Below are 19,025 nucleotides of genomic sequence, written 5' to 3'. Positions count from 1 at the left end.
GCCCTGATGAAGTCACTTATGCACTGACCTGTGAAAGACGAAACACGTGTTGGCTGCGCTTTGGGATTATTTGGCTGTACTTTTGGAACATCATGTACACCTAAACTGGAAGAAGTGCTTTTGTTGGATTTGGCTTCATTTTGGAACTATGATTAACTAAGAAGGACTTATTGTCGAACTGTGTATATTTTTTATACGACTGTACCTATATTCGAAATACATGGATTTACATGGAAATTCATTACCAAATGAAGGTCTTTGAAGTTTGTTTACTTTAAGAGAGCTCAGGGAGGAACTGTATTTTAGTTTGTGTGGTGCCCACTTAGTGGGTGGGGTTGTTAGGTAACCAACCTCTCTTCCCTTTGAAGCACTGCCTATTAATTAGCGATTGTTAACTTTGCCCGGACAAACAGTAGTGCGCCAAAGTCTAAACCTGGTTACCAGGATTGTTTGTTTCGTTTCAGAAACTCAGGAAGACTGGTGCGCCACTTAGATAATGGCTGCTCTGGAAACGCCAAAAGATGAGTCCTGACAAGAAAGCCAATGGCTGAAGTTGTGTTGACCCATTCCTACTTTTGTGTGCTGTCCTGTGGACTGAACTAAAACATCAATGACGTTCCCGACAAACCATGGCTGAAGGAGGCTGACCGACATCTCTTTTATGTATGTTATTATTTATGTATTGTTCTCATTATATATATATATATATATATATATATATATATATATATATATATATACTCCTTGCGGACAGCCCAAACTGTCAGGCCAAACCTAGGCATATTTCTTTAGTGAGGTCAGATGGAGACCTTCTTAGGCACTTTAATTTCCAAGATGGATGGTGTCAAACGACAAAAATATAGCTTGTCAGGGAGTTGAGATTATTGAATGTAATAGTCACCGTAAGATAAACCTTACTGGAGTGGCCAACAGCACAAAGGATCTATGCAATAGGTGGCGATCCGTATTGACCAGACACTTCAATGTTATGGCTGGGCCTGACACCTCGGAGTGCCACCTCTCCAGCATGGGCTTGAGCCACACTGACACTGCCTCACAACCAAAGGCCTCATTAACAATAATGCTGTCTGGAGAATGACGCCGTTCTTTTTTTTTTTTTAGTTTGGTTAACAAGGAATGGGGCCGAGCTGGTCTGGTGAAGCAATCACTAAAGCAAGGTATCTGCTTTCTTTGCACACTCAACACTCATTTGGTAAACCTCTCCCAAAAAGGTAGTCATTATCTGAATCTAGTGGCCTGGATCCTAAAGAGGAGCCCAGGCAAAAGTTTGAGAAAGCAGCAAAAGAATGCACAGAGATGCAATAAGTTTAGAATGGGAGGGGTCCCATGGGTACAGAGTATGAACATTGTATCCTCTACAGAGGGGAAAGGGGATGCACTTTCAGGGAAGCCAACTAAAGTGCAGGGGGATTGAAGAGACCTTTCTTTTGCTGGTGGAAATAAGTACGAGAAGGTCCCCTGAACTTTGAGAAAGAGGATTTGGCCACAGTAGTATACCAATTACAAAAATATTTCCTAACAACTGTCAAGTGTTTCAACAAATTGAAAAACAACCTACATGTGTGTACATGGTCTGATTAAAAACGTTTTGGTCCTTATTGTTCACAATCCTGAGTGACCCAATGCTTCATTTTCATCCAGTAAAAGATACGGTATAGATGATGACAGGTCACTCTCCGACACCTACCCATGGCTCTAGGAGGAAAATAAGCTACTGTCTGGCATTCTTTGGTTACATGAGCTTTCTTTTTGCTCTTTCACTTTCTACTGCTAAATTCACTAAAAGCAATCAGTTGTGGCTCCTCCGCTAAGGCGGAGGAGCGTCGAACCACTACTTTTCAGCAGTGCAAAAAATAAAAATAAAATGATAACGCAATATTATCATTTTATTTTTCCGTGCTGAAGCCAGTTTTGGGCAGGGCATGACTATCGTCATAGCCAGCAGGGGAGGAGTTATTGGTGCACTTAAGTGTGCATGTCGGTTTGGCCAGCCGTCTTAGACCGGCCAGTCAAGTGCACTTAGCATGTTCTCCACCCAGCTGTATTGCAGAGCATGCGTGAGGAACATGTACAGGCTCCCACTCCCTGTCTGAGCGCCGAACCTGGCCGCTCAGACCAATCACGACGTTGCTGTTATGCTATGACAGCAACGTTGTAACTGGCTAGGGGAGTCTGTGAGCTTTCAGTGGACATAGAGGACAGAGGAGAGGTGGCAGCAGGTAAGTGAACTTTTTTTTTACCCCACACTCTGCCTCACCACAACTGCCCCGGAGCAGCTGCCACTTCATGCACTACATATTTTACCAATACAACTGAACAATCACAGATGAATACCTTACAATAATACTTCAGTGGTAATATACACTATTTCTTACCTCCAACAAGTCGATCATCCGCGTCATCTGCGAGTAGATAAGAACTCTGTGGCCTTGAGTTTTCAGCCGGGTTAGCAGCAAGTCGAGAGCGTAGAGCTTACCACTGTCGGTGATCAGGCTCTCCTTGTCTGAAAACGAATGTTGGCAACAAACGCTTGTGAAGCAGGTATACAAGATCACAACTCTAAACCATAACGAGGTCACACAATGCTTAAACAGCATCAAAACCAATGTCACAGCCTATCAGCAAGATGTACAAAGCATTTCAAAGGTCACCAATACTACAATTTGGCTTTTACAACCATTAAACTGCTTTTTATGTACTAACCCCATTTTAGTAGGCTGAAAAGTTTTTCCCATTCCTAAAATGGAATTCCGAATGAATACTGATTTGGTAACTGGAAGGGGTGTGTTGTATGCATACCTTCCAAAAAAGAAATGATATATCAATATTTTTCAACTGAGATCTGGTTGCAAAACATTGATATTTTATCGACATCTCAAAAGAGGTGGCAATGCATTTGCAAAAGGGGACCACGTCCCCTCTGTGAATTTTTTTTTTTTTTTTACTAAGGGAGTTGCTGAAAGATTAGGCAGTGATCCAGGGAACCATTGTGAACTCAAACAAAAAAAGTAAACTACTCTTTTTATATGTAGTCCTATTTCCTTTAAGGGAAAAGGACTGCATTTAAAAAAATGTTTTCTTTATTATAAAGCAGTCACAGACATAGTGGTCTGGTGACCCCAGCTAGTCACCATCCCTGTGATTTCCTCCAATCTTAGAGAGGCATAATTTGCGACCTACGTTAGGAATATGCATTAGATAGGACAAACTGCAACTATCTACAATTCCGATGATTTTTAAGAACAGAGATATCAGTACATTGGTGGGTTCTTAAAACAGTCACTGGTCACAAAAATATTGTACGAAATTTGCAACCAGTATTCCGAGACCAGATATTCTTATAATGAGCCCTATTGTCTCTTAAATGCTGCCAAACTTTACAAACTAAGGGCAGGTTCCGAATGTGGTGGATGGGTCACTCTGCCACAAATGTGATGGAAATCATGTTTGTCTTATAAGAAATGCCATTGGCTATAATGCGCTTGTATTAACGCAGACTGGATATCAGTCACATTTGTGCCAGAGTAACCGGTCTGTCAAACTCTAAATCAGGGACTAAAAGCTCTCAGACAGGGCCAAAGTCCTACAATAAGAAGTGGGGGGACGCCCAAAGTTAGGTGGTGTCACCGGAAGTGACGCCACGACAGGGAGTCACCTCACTACAGGGCACCCTACACATCAGTGGGATGAGACACAGAGCCGCTCTTCATTTAGTGACTCCCCTGAGCTCTCTGGTGGGGTGAGGTGAGGGGGATTCACAGTCTCACAGCAAAGGCCTTCGGCGCACTCACGCATACTGATTTGTGCTTGGGAGATCGACGGGGCAGCCGTGCAGTTAAGGAAAGCCATAATTGAAAGTCCAGCTTTTGGGCAGGGAGGACGGCGTCCACCCGGTAAAATAAGTGGGGGGACGCCGTCCACTCGCATGGTACCCCGACTCGAGCCCTGCTCTGAGTTTTGCAGATGGGGCACTCAGTCAAAATGTGGCAGAGATATCCCGTCCGCGGTATGACAAGTGCCATAAGCTCGAATGCACTTTTAAAATGGCGGACAGCACACCCACCACGGTTTGTGACAAGCGTATCCAACCTGCCAAACTCTAAATAAGGCCCTAATCGTGAGCTTATAGATGCTAACTACTGCTCCACTCCCAATATAAACACACACTCATTACAGAAATGTGTTGAAATTCTACATACATTTCTTGTAATTTCATCAATTCGTTTTGCACATGTAAAACTGTATTTGTTTTGCACTCTGCAGCTTTAAACATGCCCATTTCGACACCGGGGCGCTTAGTGACCTGTTAGGAGGGAGACGCAGAGAGCACGAGACAACAAACGGAAGTGCGTCACACTTCGGGTGCTTGTGGGGTGCAGGCGTTAGCGTCTCCGCTTGACACAGTCCTGCTGTTCCTGGGTGTACTGTTTCCGGTGGTTGCATCGACTTCTCGAGTGTATTTCAAAGTAGAGGTCACATCCTTGGGGGCCGTGTTCGCTTGGCTGTTAAACATTCCATGGACCCAGAGTTCCTTTGCCCCAAGCGTGCCTTATGAAGAGCCCACGTTTAATCTTCGGCTGGGCTCCACAGGGAGCAGTGTGATTAATTCAAGATAGGTTCTTAGAATCGCTTCAGCTTGAAGCTTTTATTTTGTTCAACTTTATTTGCACCTTTGGGTACCTCTGCATGTGCTTTTTAGGTAAGAACTTTTTCGAGATAAGAGGAGAAAAATGGTTTCACAATGTATTAATTAAGTTTTCTTTTTGTTTATTGTTTTTTTCTTCTTGCAAATGTCTCCATAAATCTCAATGAAATGAAACAGTACAACTAGCACACTGAACGGAAGTCACTGTTATCGTTCGTGTTGCAGCGCCCCCTGCTGTCCACCAGCTGGAACTGGTGTGACCACACGTCATTCGCATAAACGGTCTGCTGCTACTTGACCAAGTGTATACAAGGACACGCACTGCACCGATCTTTGACTCTGACTCACGCTAAAACGGAATGCGCTTCACGCTCCGCCTCGTTTCCTTCCGTTCCCATCTGCGGGCCTTTTTTTGTTTTTCGATTCGGGAAAATCATTTCCAGCTGGGGATCTTTCAGAGGTCGTATCTAAGATCTCATCGACCACTTACTTTGACATCGCTTGCATCTCTACTGAACAGTCTGCCAGCTCAGCTTAGAGTTTATTTCAGGAAAAGGGCCATCCTGTTTGTGAACTATGATCATAAAAGTGTTAAAACAAAGCTTTCCTTGCACTGTATTGTGCCCAGTGACTTATACTGCGGGGGTTGTTACCCTGCCCATGTTATGACCAATCTTTCTGCTTAGGGAGAAAAGAGGTGACAAGTGTATGGTAGGGTGACCAACTGGCATGGGTGCAAATTCAGGTCATTGAGTGTAAACATTCAGGAAAAAGGGACAAACTTCAGGACAGAAGGTCAAAATTCAGGACAAAAATTTGGGGCAAAACACGTTTTACAGACATGTCAAAGGATGTCGCATAATGGTATAGGTAAATAGACAAAAAAAATAAGTACAAGTCAAAATAAGCTTATATTAGGTTGAGACAATTGTGCACGTGGAGAAGTGTGGCTCAAAGGTTAGAGCGGCAGACCCTGATGCAGAGGTCTAGCACGGGACCAGGGTTCAATTCCCTGCCTCGGCGGCTCAAAAATTCCACGGACCTGATAATTCTCGCCTCGGTGCCTATTCCAATCATGGAGTCCCACTCTGCAACTCTGGGCAATAGCTTGCTTAATCTCCACAACGGCCCCCACAACGCTAAGGATGCCTGGCCTCCACCTTGGGGGTGCCCAAGAGTGGACGCCTCACAGGGAAAGCCAGGATGGGTTCCACAGAGGTATTCGTACAAGCGCCTTGAGACCCTTGCGGGTGAGTAGTGCGCTATACAAGTATCAATTTTTTTTTTACAATTTTACTTCACAGTTCTTCAGTATGCGCACAGCTTTGCAAAGCGACATCAGGCCTTTTCTGCAATCAAGATTTGTGCTAATGTAACAATCAACATTAAATAGTATTTTTTTATTCTATTTTTAAAGTGGTTATCACCTCTACCCTTCACAAATACCTACCGTGACAATGTGGTAAATGACCTATTGATGGAGGTCTTGCACAAGGGATTGCTCTGCCTCCGACAGTTATTTTATTTGTATTTTCTCCAGCATGGTTCCCAGACCCGTGAAATTTACGGATATCCCATATGTATGGAGACGTTGCAAGCATTGGGTTCTTGGCTCTCATGGATTGATGGGAGGAGAAACTCAGTGGAGCTACAGGATGCCACATGGCAGCGGTGCTTGGGGTCTGTTAGAATGGTTACATGGAAGCCCGATTTAGGTTTACAGATTTTATTATTATACACTACCCACAACTTTTGCCGGAAAGACTCGCCAAAATGTATCCGGGTGTCAGTGCGACTCGCCCCAGATGTCGTCAGGCTGACGCAGATTCCCTTCATGTGGTAAGGCTCTGCCCTGTAATAGTGGACTTCTTTCAAACTGTAACCTCCCGTTCCAGTTTACGTTATAACCCTAGGCTATGCTCTGCCTTCTTCACTCCAGGGTGGTGATGAAACAAACAAAACAATTAAGGGGGGTTCAGGATCTGGCAGTTGTCTTGGCACAAAGGCGACTGCCATGTTCTGGAAGACGACGTCTGCCCCTTAGATTACCACATGGCTGAAAGATGTGATCCGTTGGGCAGAGTCAGAGCTCCCGGTCCGAGCGGGTGCCAAAGACTGGGATGGAAGGTGAAACCTCATGGAACAGTGGGATGATTATTTGACTAGGCTGAAGGCGCTATTCCTCCCCCAAACACTCTGAAGAGGCTCAACCGTGACATTCAGCATTGTTGCCCCGGCGGGCTGTGCTATATCAATTTAGTGTTATTGGGTTTTGTTTTTTGTACTCCTGGAAATTGGGTCTCTGGGGTGGATAGCAGCTATGGGGTAATAAGCAGAGTTGCTTAGGTTCATATGGGATACTGTTTACCCTTTCAGTGTTCACAAGTGTTCATAACTACACAGAACATTTGGACCAGTTTTCCCACACAATAGTAATGTTCTAGCTTGATGTAAATGGTTTATTTTATGAGTAAAAACAATAAATCTATACTACTATTATAAAGAGAGAACATAAACCTTTGAGCCAGGTAAACTCGAAAAGTACACCACCAATCAAAACACCCAAGACATTGTTGAAAACCTCAGGGCAAGCAGAAGGACATAGGCTATTAAAAATAAAAATTATACGTGGTTTAAAAAATCTCGAAATAAAAATAAAGTAGTCCCTTGCAAGTAGCGCCGGCCACGACGTCTGCGTGATGACATCATTTGCGTTTCCGCTCCCTGGCAACACTTCCGGAAATGGCGCTGAAGATCGTGACCTGCTGGGAGGACTGCCGCGGCCCTGCTTGCTGCTGTGCGAAGTGGCGGCCTGTGCGGGCGGGGCGCCTGGAGCGGGACCGGCGGCTGAGGTAAGGATCTCCGAACACGGGCGGGAGTGGGGCCGGGGCGGGCCGGGGCGGGGGGGGCCGAAGTGCACGCAAGCCTCAAATGCTGCCCCCAGCCCCTTTCTGCCCCAGGCAACGCTGGGGCGGGCTGCTAGTATATATGAAAAAGGTGAAAATAGGTAAAACAGCAGGATAACACACTACGTGTAAAGAATACACATTAATTCTGCTAACTGGTAATGTTTTAGGTGCTGTACACAGCCTCAGTCTTGTGAAGCACTTTTAAGTATGTACATAACACTTCAAAGCACTCGGCTGGCTTTCGATTGGCTGGCTTTATTTGTTTTAGGCTTTCCAGCATGTCTTTGTCCCTCCCGTGTTGGCATAGCTTGTTTACCACCTCTCTGACTGGCTCCTTGATTTTTTCAACAAGTGCTTGCTTTCTAGGAACTCTTTTTCTTTTTCGTGAGGTACTCCATGAAAGTACATGTGTTTTCCGTTGTCTCCCTTGTATGCTAGTTCACAGCAGTAAACATACTTTATTTCTTTGAATAAAATTCCTGCCTTCTATCCTTCTGCTTCACTGATTTTACTTATCTCTGCCACTACCAGTTCATCAGTCTCCCAAGCCTATGAGGAACAATGTTCTGTCTACTAACTTGTTTATTATAGTTAGTGCTCTTTACAGATAGCATAACTCAAACAATCCTATTCATTTTCATGCCCATGCCATAGGCGCTGGAAGTAGGGCAATAGAGTCAATGCTGAAGCACCCACAAAATAAACATGCTGGAGTTCAGAAGTTGAATGACCAATATAGAGGCCTTTACATTTTATATTTAGCTTGGCACATTTGCTGTGCATTAAAAGACAGAGGTCAAATGTCAGGCTATGTCAAAGTGATACGATTTGGTACAAGGAGTGCAGGATTTTCTCTTTTTCTAGTACACAACAAAACTGAAAGGCCTGTAAATGGACTGTACAAATATTTCAAAATATATAGGAATTAGGAAAGTACAAATGAAGTTATTTTTTGTAATTCTGATGTGTGGTGGAAACAAAGGTTTTAATACTACCAAAACAAATTAACACATTAGGTGATGCCGATTTCGAGACATTATCGTTTGTACGCTGTATACTTTTATCAACCGAACTGTATGTCTGAGCAAATGTAATGGTAATTTTAATGGAAAATATGTTGCCTTTAATAGCAGTGCTCTACCACACCATGCCTTCATAAAGATCTTAAAGCCGGGTGAGGATCGGATGCAGGGGTGAGGTCACCGAAGCTATAGACATAGGAAGGGAGTTCAGACAGGGTTGTGTTCTGGCCCCCCTTCTCTATATTATTTATATTAATGGACTGAATAATACACTGAAAACAAAAACCCAAGACATCCCAAAAATCAACGGAAAATCACTCCCCGTATTACTCTATGCAGACGATGCGGTCCTTATGGGCCGCACTCCAAATTCCTTACGCACCCTAGTGCAGGGTTTTGTTAACTACATGGATAGCCTGGACCTACGCACTCATTTTAAGTCATTTATAATGTTGTGTGGTCCAAAGAGATGTCAACTCAGATCAATATCAGTGGGTAAACAGAAGCTGATGAGCACCAGCACCTTTCCCTACCTTGGGGTGGTCTTTGCTGCGAGCGGCTCCTGGACTGAGTATATTGCTCACTCCAGGAGCAAGTTCTAGTTCAAGTTCAAGTTCAGGCATTTATATCGCGCACTACTCACCCATAGGGTCTCAAGGCGCTTGGGAAGGGGTTCATTATTTGTCGAAAAGCCAGGTTTTAAGTTCTTTTCTGAAGGAGATGTGGTTTTGAGTAAGGCGGAGGCGAGTGGGGAGCGAGTTCCAGGTCTTGGTCGCCAGGAAGGAGAAGGATCTTCCTCCCATGGTGGATTTTCAGATGCGCGGGACTGCGGCGAGGGCTTGATTGGACGATCTTAGTTGGCGGGTGGGTTTGTAGAAGGACAGACGAGTGTTGAGGCATTCGGGTCCCAGATTGTAGAGGGCCTTGTGTGCGTGGGTGAGAAGACGGAATGTAATTCTTTTGTTGATGGGAAGCCAGTGGAGGTCTTTTAGGTGTCCGGTGATGTGATCTTGGCGAGGGATGTCCAATATGAGTCGCGCTGATGCATTTTGGATGCGTTGGAGTTTTTTCTGTAATTTTGATGTGATTCCGGCGTATAGTGTGTTCCCATAATCCAGTCGGCTAGTGACCAGTGCGTGGGTGACAGTCTTTCTTGTCTCGAGGGGGATCCAGCGGAAGATCTTTTTGAGAATGCGAAGAACGTTGAAGTAGGAGGATGAGACTGCGTTGACTTGTCTCGACATCGATAGAGAGGAGTCTAGGATGAAGCCAAGGTTCCGTGCATGGTCTGTGGGTGTGGGTGCTGTGCCCAGAGCGGAAGGCCACCAAGAGTCGTCCCAGGCAGAGGGGGAAGATCCCAGGATGAGCATCTCTGTTTTGTCGGAGTTGAGTTTTAGGCGGCTATGTTTCATCCATTCGGCTACTTCTTTCATGCCTTCGTGCAGATTGGTTTTGGCGGTGTTGGGGTCTTTGGTGAGGGAAAGGATTAATTGGGTGCCGTCGGAGTAAGAGATGATGTTGAGGTTGTGTTGGCGCGCGATGGATGCGAGTGGGCTCATGTAAACGTTGAAAAGGGTGGGACTGAGTGATGATCCTTGTGGGACTCCACAGATGACTTTAGTAGCCTCTGAGTTGAATGGGGGAAGTCGGACTCTCTGAGTTCTCCCCGCTAGGAACGAGATGATCCAGTCCAAGGCATTTCCTTGTATGCCGATGTTGTTGAGGCGTTGTATGAGGGTGCTGTGGCAGACTGTGTCGAAAGCGGCGGAGAGGTCGAGTAGAATGAGGGCCACTGTTTCTCCGTTGTCCAGTAGTGTTCGGATGTCATCTGTTGCTGCAATGAGGGCTGTTTCGGTGCTGTGTTTGGCTCGAAATCCGGACTGAGAGGGGTCGAGGGAGTTGTTGGATTCAAGGAAGGCAGCGAGCTGGCTGTTTACGGCTTTCTCAATGACTTTGGCCGGGAATGGGAGGAGGGATATGGGTCGGTAGTTTTTAAGTTCAGAGGGGTCTGCTGTGGGTTTCTTTAAGAGGGCGCTGAGTTCGGCATGTTTTCAGCTTTCTGGGAAGGTGGCAGAGTTGAACGAGCAGTTGATGACATCACGGAGATGGGGTGCAATGATGGAGTCAGCTTTGTTGAAGATGTGGTGGGGGCAGGGGTCGGTTGGCGAACCAGAATGGATTGAGTTCATTAGGCGGATGGTGTCTTCAGTGGTGATTGGGTTCCAGGCGCTAAGGATGTTAGTTGGCGGAGTAGGATCTTAGGGGGGTGGGGAGGGTAGATCGCTGGGAGTGTTCTCGAAGCTGTTGTGGATGTCGGCAATTTTGTTGTAGAAGAATGAGGATAACGCATCGCAGAGGTCTTGGGAGGGAGTGATGTCGTTAGATGCTGCGGTGGGGTTGGTGAATTCTTTGACGATTTTGAAGAGTTCCTTGCTGTTGTGAGTGTTGTTGTCTAGACGATCCTTGAATGCTGATTTCTTGGTGGATCGAATCAGTTGGTGGTGTTTGCGGGTAGCTGCCTTGAGGGTGGCCATGTTGTCGGTGGTTGGGTTTTTTCTCCATGATTTCTCCAGGGTGTGGCATAGCTTCTTGGATTGTTTTAGGTCATCATTGAACCAGGGAGCCTTTTTGCTGGCTGATTTGATCTGGTGCTTTTTCAGGGGTGCTAATTCATCGGCACTATGGGTTATCCATTGCTTGAGATTGGTGGCTGCTTGGTTTGGGTCCAATGAGAGCGTCGGAGGGTTTTGGTTGAGCGAAGTGCGGAGTTGGTCGGAGGTGATTTTGTTCCAGTTTCTCCGAGGAATAGGTTGTGGGTGGTTGTGGGTCAGGGTGGTTTTGTAGCTGAAGTGAACACAGCTGTGGTCCGTCCAGTGGAGAGCTGTGGTGTGGTCGAAGGAGATGTGCTTGCTGGAGGTGAAGATAGGGTCGAGCGTGTGTCCAGCTATATAGGTGGGGGTGTCAACAAGTTGTTTGAGTCCGAGGTTGGCCAGGTTGTCCAGAAGGGTGGAGGTGTTGCTGTCGTGTTTGTTTTCCAGGTGGTAGTTGAGGTCTCCTAGTAGAATGTAGTTCTCGGAGGCGAGGGCATGTGGATTGATGAAGTCAGTGATGTCTTCGCTGAATTGTGAACGGGTTCCTGGAGGCCTGTAGATGAGGGTGCCTCCAAGTGTGGTCCTAGGGTCGGTGTGGATCTGGAAGTGGAGATGTTCGGCGGTTGCAAGATTATCGTCGGAGCTGGTCGTGATTTTGATGGTGTTCCTATGGATGATGGCGATGCCACCTCCTGTTTGATTGGTGCGGTCTTTTCGGGTAATCTTGTAAGCGTCCAGTATGGCTATGGCGATGTCGGGTGCTGATGATGCGTTCATCCATGTTTCTGTAAGGAAGGCGATGTCCGGTGACGCAGTGTCGAGTAGGTCCCAGAGTTCGGTTGCGTGTCTGTGGACCGAGCGGGTGTTCAGCAGGATACACTTCAGGCGGTTAGAGTCGGAGCTGTGTGTGGAGGATGTGGGCTTGGTGAGGGTCCTGAAGCAGTTGAACTTGCAGGAGAGGCAGGCGAAAGGGCCGTGGGTATGACCTGCGTTGGCATTGCAGCATTGTGGTGTGCGTCCGGGGTTGAGGGCGAGGAGAGTTGCGACATCATAAGTGACTCTGGTGGGTTGGGTGCGGCGGGGACCAGGGGGACAGGCGCTGGGCGCGGACGGGCGTAGACGGGCTTACCTTTGGCGCACATGGGGCGCGACCGCTGCCTGTTGACGCTGCGCGTAGGTCCATCAGTCATAAATGGATGTAGGAGGGGGGCGGAGCGAGGGAGGGGCCGCAGGGAGGTGTGCTCGGGGGTGGAGGGGCGGGCTGGCAGGCACAACAACAAACAAAATGTCCGCTAATCTAAGCACAAGCACCACGATATCGGCAGAAGCAGGGAATTAATTCTGCAATGTGGGCAGAGGCGCAGATACTCTTGGAAGCAGGCAGAGCCAACAATTGTTACTAGCGCAGCAGGCAATTTAATATTTACTCGCGCTACAGGAATAGCAATCACTGGCGCGATGTGGGCTGGGAGTAAAGCTAAACAGCGCTACTAGAAAGCAGAGCACAAACACTGGTGGCAATATCTCCTCAAGCGCTACGATACCCAGTTTCCAGGGAGCCTGGGGAGCGACCGATGCTGCACGAGTCAGGCTGGTCAAAAGTCAGGCTGCACGAGTCAGGGTTCTCAAAAGCCACCAACTCGATCCTTAGTATTCCGCGCCCAAAGAGAACAGGTGCCATTTTAGCCATTTACATTTAGTCTCAATGTGTGCCAACAGCCATGTATGGCGCTGAGGTTTGGGGCTTTGACAAGAGTACCCGCATCCGCACATGCAAAGGTACCCAACGGTGCAAGTTATTAGGCGTCCAAATCTCAACAACACAATATACTTGTGTTCTGCAGCAGAGAAGGGGCAGAATTAATATCAGCGGTCCACCAGTCCGTATCTGTTGCAATACCCTCCACCCTGTTACAACTTGCCACAGGGAACTCAATCTAAATTTTATTTAAGATTTTATAAGGGCCCGCCCTGCCCTTTTTTGGCTATTGGTTTGGAAAAACCTGGACGCAACCCTCACAAGAGAAATCATCAACGATTGCATGGGATGTGAGAAAGGGAAGGACATACCATGGCTGTCAGGGGTGTACCAGAGCCTATGTAGCGTTAACAAGGGAAGAATCTTTTTAGATCCTAGCACAGCAGCAACTACGAACAAAAATGAGCTTAGGAGTGTGCTCCATTCACTATATAGAGCAGAAAGGATTGAAAAGGAATCTAAAAAATCACTTGTCCATAGCTACATGACTATTGAAAATTCTGTAGACCTGCTGGCTAACTACATTACCTGCCTATGGGCCATTGGGAGAGGAGCCTTTTGTTTCGTCTAAGGGCAGGCACTATTACATTTGTATTATGTTTTCCTCTTAGCCACCACTCTGACCTTGATCGTAACCCTGTCCGTATGAAGGCCAGAGTGGCCAATCTATTTTACATTTCTTATTCTTCTGTAATTACTACATAAAGTATATTAAGTGGCTTTTAACCCCGTATTTTAAAAAGCATATGCCCATCAGTTTGGAAAACGTCCATTTGAGGATACTTTCTCTAGATGATGAAGAGCTGGTGTTCCGCACAGGCACTTTCTTGAGAATTGCAGTTAGTGCACGTCGAATTATGTCTAATCTCTGAGCCTTTATTCATTTATGAATTTCTATGAACTTAAAGACTATTGTACATTGTATGCTGCTAATGGTTTTTCTAATGACTCTCTTTGTATATTTTTTAATTTGTTTGTTGTTGTGTTGTGCTTTTATGGATACGATGTTATCCGAATAAAGTGTTTTTGAACCTTGAAACTTGAGTGACACATGGATATTGGTTTCTATTGCAAGTTGCCTATGTAGTTCTAGATTATAGGTGGTCTCGTCCCAAAGGACAATTCCTCCACCCTTGTCGGCTGGTTTGATAACTGTATCCGACAAAGATTGTAGGTCTGTCAGTGCACAGTATTCTTCTTTCGTGAGATTGTATTTCACGTAGGGTAGTTTTCTAAACAGGTTCTCTGTCTCAGTAATCACAGCGTTTTCAAAAGTAATTATTTCTTTTGAAACCATACCATTTAGTGGAAAAAAGGTAGATTTTTGATGAAGTCCTGTGATGTCAGTATTAACAATAGTGGTTGTATTTGCAAAGAAATTTCTTAGACGTATGGACCTAAAAAATTTATACAATTCCAGCTTTGTTAGAAATAGCTTGCTTCTATTAGTAGGCACAAATGAGAGGCCCTTGGATAGGACAGAGACCTATGAATTAGACAGTATATGTTTTGATAAGTTGAATATTGGGATGGTCTGATCGTTTTCTACCATTCGTAGTTTTGATTCCTGGTTCGTCGGAAACCCGGTGTGTAGTTCCTCCGACCCCATCCTCTGCGTGTTGTTTGTTGACGTAGGGGCGGGCCCTGTCCCCTGCGTTCCTGAGCTAAAAAAGACTGTTGAGATGTGGAGGGTTGTAAGCATCATCTCCTCAGCTATTTTTACTACAGGACACCAGGATACATTTTTGAATTTGGTTTCCTTGTTTACTCAATGGAGTTGATCTCACTGTTATGAATTGTCAATCAAATATGTATATGTTGCTATTCATGATGGTTATTGTATAGTTTTGCTCAATCTTTATCCCCATCAATTTATTTTGTGAATCATACCAATATAAATAAAAAAAAATTAAACATAACCCTCTACTGCTGTGTTCTTTTTACTTTTTCAATAAGGAATGTAATGTTTTGTTACAAAAAAATCATTTAACTAATTTGATAAGTTATCCTAAAGATATGTCGGGTTCTTTTGCGTGAACCAAAAATAGTAAAAACAATTGAGTCAGATTCTAAAACAGAATCCCTTGTAGTCACCCTTTATCTGATCGCTAACTGCCCAAGCCTACAAGGGTATATTGGGTCTCCACGTTTGAATAGATTCTAGCACCAATGAGCACAGAGCAGAGCCATCTAGGATTAATACAGGATGTTACAGGATTTCCATTCTAAAGACAAGATGTAACATGTGTCCCTTCAATGCACAGGGTTCTCCCACTATTCGTGGAGACCCAAACTTGGGGCAAGGAATTTGTAAATATCCGAGGTAGTCCTAGACTTTAGGCTGGCAGTTGGGTAGGTACGCCACTGGTGCTGATAACCTTGGCAGGTCCTCGCCATATTTTCCAGGGATCACACATCATTTTGTGCTACAGCACTGCAGAAAAATAGGTGCTTGCCTCTCTCTGAAAATATATGTCACACAATGGAGAATGCTCCACCAGATGTTTCTATACGATCATTGTTGTAAGTACTGTGATGAATGGCCATCACGTATATGGAAATTAGCGAACAAGTTATCTGGGTTGAGAACTTGCACAACTTTAGTAGAGTCCAGGATAAAAAGGAATTTGGTGCAAGTGGTGTTTTCATGTAGCCCTTAGCCTTACATCGGTAGAACTGCGTCACCTCAGCCTCAAAAGTAAGAAAAATAGCATCCACAAATATAGAAAATACTGTGGAGAAGGTACCCTGAGGAAGACAAAACAAAGGTTATGTGTACTGGATCAACGTTGTACTGAGCTCCCATGCCATTTGAAAGGACCGCATCAATGAACAGAAGCGGTTTGAGAGCCTAGCCCATCAGAAAGGTCGGCGCCGGCCCTCTCCCGCCGGCGCCTTGATTCTTCCTCAGCTGCACTCAAGGATCTCCATTAGCTGCCTATTCCCTAGTGTGTTGAATTCACAGCTCTGTGCTTGGTCTTTCGGGCTCTCCAAGGTATGGGACCGATTTCTTTGCAGGAGCTGTTCTCCTGGTATACCCCACCAGATCTCTTCGCTCTGCTTCAGCTTATTTAGTGGCAGTTCCCAAGATCCGGAGGATACGGATGGGTGGCCGTTCTTTTGGCTACACAGCATCAAGGTTATGGAATGCGCTGCCACTGTCTCTTCGAAGCTTGGGAGACCTTTTTTCTTTCAAAAAGAGACTAAAAACTTACCTCTTCCCAAGGACACTGTAGTGGGCTGGTATAGTAATGTTTTTGCGTTCAGGCCACGAAAGATCACAGCGCTAGGATACCCGTTGGGTGACAGCTGCGCTTTACAAGTGTGCCATACAATACAATAGTAGCATTACACAACACATCAGTACGCGTGGTGCAGCCCTGACTGTAATGTTTTATGAAGGGTCCTAATTGAGATAGTCCACAGAGAGCAGCGAGCCTGAGATAACAATAGGTGAGCAAACATTAATTCACAGGACCCGGCCTGAGGCTTACAGGAGCTGGAACCGAACCTTTAGATGGACCCGCTTAAAGATACTGAGTGAGCAGGGTTGGATTTATTAATACAGTAGTGTCGGAAGAAGGCTTTCATCCACTATCTTGGTCACTTCAGCCAATGACCACGGAAAGGAAATTGAAAACAAGTGACACGTCACCCCTGAAAACATCTGCACGACCAGACAGGATGTTCTAATAATAGGTTAAACAGCTGTCTGTCTTATCTGGCGGTAGTGACAGACAATCAGAATCATATACAGGAAATGTGTATTTAGGATGTTGAACATCTCTCTTGAACCACGCGTTGACCCCTCCTGTACTCTACCTGGGCCTAGTTCAGAAAGTCATTTGTACTCCCAAGATAAACTTAGATGGCGAAATTTACGAATGCAAATTCACATTTGGATTTCACAAAACATTCATTTAAAATCGCAAATGGATTTAACGACATGGAAAATTGCCCTAACATGGTTTAATGAGGCAGGGAGTGGGTGTTCCAGGGCAGGGAATGCCTTGATAAGAGGGCGAAACCCCACAAACTTGCAATGATGTCTCTGCCCACACACCTGATGAAACCATCTCCCGTTAGATAGAGCCAGAGCGCTGCTCGTGGCCAGGGACAGATCATGCGCAAAATTGGGCGTTTGTGGGGAAAGGGTTTCTTCAGGGGGAAATATTTTCCCAAAAAGGAAAAAAAACAGCTTTAAAGTGAAACTTTTTTTTTTTTTACTAATTATGTTTGCATGCATTAATGAACACCGAATACTTTGCTCTACGTATCCCTGGTGAAAAGGCACTTTTTGAGAGTTAAAAACCACACTTTGTCAATTTACTCAGACAAATAACAATCTACAGGATTACATTTTTAAATGCGTCCTCCCATGATATACTTATCTGCTTTTTGATAAGTTTGCAGAGGGTCAGGCATGTATTAGTCGCCGTTACTCTTAACATGGCCTTACACCGGACACTCAGTCCACGCCTCACCTACGCGGCAGCTGCACGCGATTCTTGTGAACACTGAGGAAATACAGAATGGACTGTTCCCTATAAGAATTAATTGAATGTTGTGTGTGTCACCGTGTAGTCGTGGCTGGTGTGAGCCATCCGTGTGTTAGCTCTGACCCCGTGCCCGCACCCTCCTCCTCTTGCTGGGTGCCAGCCCTTGCGTGAACGCGGTGCTGTGTGCGGTAAACAGTCCGGTTAGGTAGGTAGTTGTCTATGGCGGCCTCAACTGTCAACAGAGCACTGTTGACACAACATAAAGATATTGCATGCGATATTAACGGTACAAGAGCGCCCCCTGCTGTCCGCGTCTTGTATGAGCTTACTGTGAGCACTGCTTTGCAAGTCAGCCGACGTTTCCCCTGTTACGGGGCTCTGCCAAGAGTCATTGCCACTGGCTGCTCCGCCGACGCTGCTGCCCCATTCTTCTGACCCGATCTCAGCCCGCCGCTCCGACAATCATTTCAGGATTCTGCTCCTTTTCTGGTTCCAAGATTAAATGGAGGAAGAATGAAGCACTTACCCATGACCTCATCTGCTACAAGATGCTCACTTGGAGGTCATCTGTTCATATGGGTCCCTAAGAAAAGTATTAATCTTGAAAAATCGTCCTATCCCTAAAGGAGCCACTAATATCCATGTTGGCGAAGGGCACTTTTGGGTAGGAACAAGGAATACGAACAGAATCCTCCTCCTCTACTGATGATAATAATATTGAAATGTAATGGGCTGGATGAACAAAAAAAGAAGGGGCGATAGATCACACATGCAGAAGGAAAGAAAAAGGCCCTGTTCTCACAGCGTGGGTACCAAAATAAATGCTGGTGGTGTAAAGGGGGACTCCGATGGGCTGGGGAGAAAGGAGACGACCTTATGGAGTTCAGGGACGATAGGATATTTGTGGTAAGCAGGGGCGATTATCGGCCAGGAGAGAAATAACTGGGCAAAGTGAGAGTGGATCGACAGGACCATACAAGGAAAAGAGATGGTGGAGTCGAAGATTAACATCTGCACAAGTGAAGCATTTATGCAGCTTTAATTATGCACAGTCGAGAGCACAGGGCTCCCATCTTTTCTGTAAGAAGAGCCGCTTAATCTCAAAGGAATCACCCTGCGCTACTAATACGAATATTATTAGTGTTGTAATGGTGACCAGATCAAAGTGGATAACATCAGTGCCACCACAGTCAAGATTACTACCAAAGATCGCCTGGGTGCATCAGGCAGGACTGCCAAGAGGGAAAAAACAGTCAAATGAGAATGTGTCCACATGGTAATATAGCTGCAACTAATGACACGCCCCCTGTTTGTATTATTTCATTTGAACTAAGCAGATCGATTTCTTGTTCACTTGATACACACACTTATCACCTTATTCGCCCGTGTGTCTTGCACTAAAGAGGGCACTGGCACCCATCATTAATCATGGTCTGTGTGGTTTTTTTCATTAAATGAGGTACCAATCAGCAATAATACTGTTATCTTATAATAGGAACCACGGTTTTCTTTAACTTATATTATGACACAAAGTGGTGAGACTTGTCTTTTTCCCTTCTTTCCTATTACACTGAAGAAG

General features: G+C 45.4%; 1 protein-coding gene across 2 annotated transcripts in view; it reads right to left on the bottom strand.

The window, feature by feature from the left end:
- INO80 (INO80 complex ATPase subunit) overlaps positions 1-19,025 on the bottom strand; it is a 545,189-nt gene that overhangs the window by 135,755 nt on the left and 390,409 nt on the right. For both annotated transcript variants that reach the window (XM_086937360.1, XM_086937361.1), the window contains one exon: positions 2,397-2,524. In XM_086937360.1, the coding sequence (XP_086793486.1) occupies positions 2,397-2,524 (128 nt within the window). The remainder of the gene's footprint in view (positions 1-2,396; positions 2,525-19,025) is intronic.

This window comes from Lissotriton vulgaris, chromosome 9 (assembly GCF_964263255.1).
Source record: "Lissotriton vulgaris chromosome 9, aLisVul1.2, whole genome shotgun sequence".
NCBI lineage: Eukaryota > Metazoa > Chordata > Amphibia > Caudata > Salamandridae > Lissotriton > Lissotriton vulgaris.
This window is presented reverse-complemented; position numbering and strand designations above follow the sequence as displayed.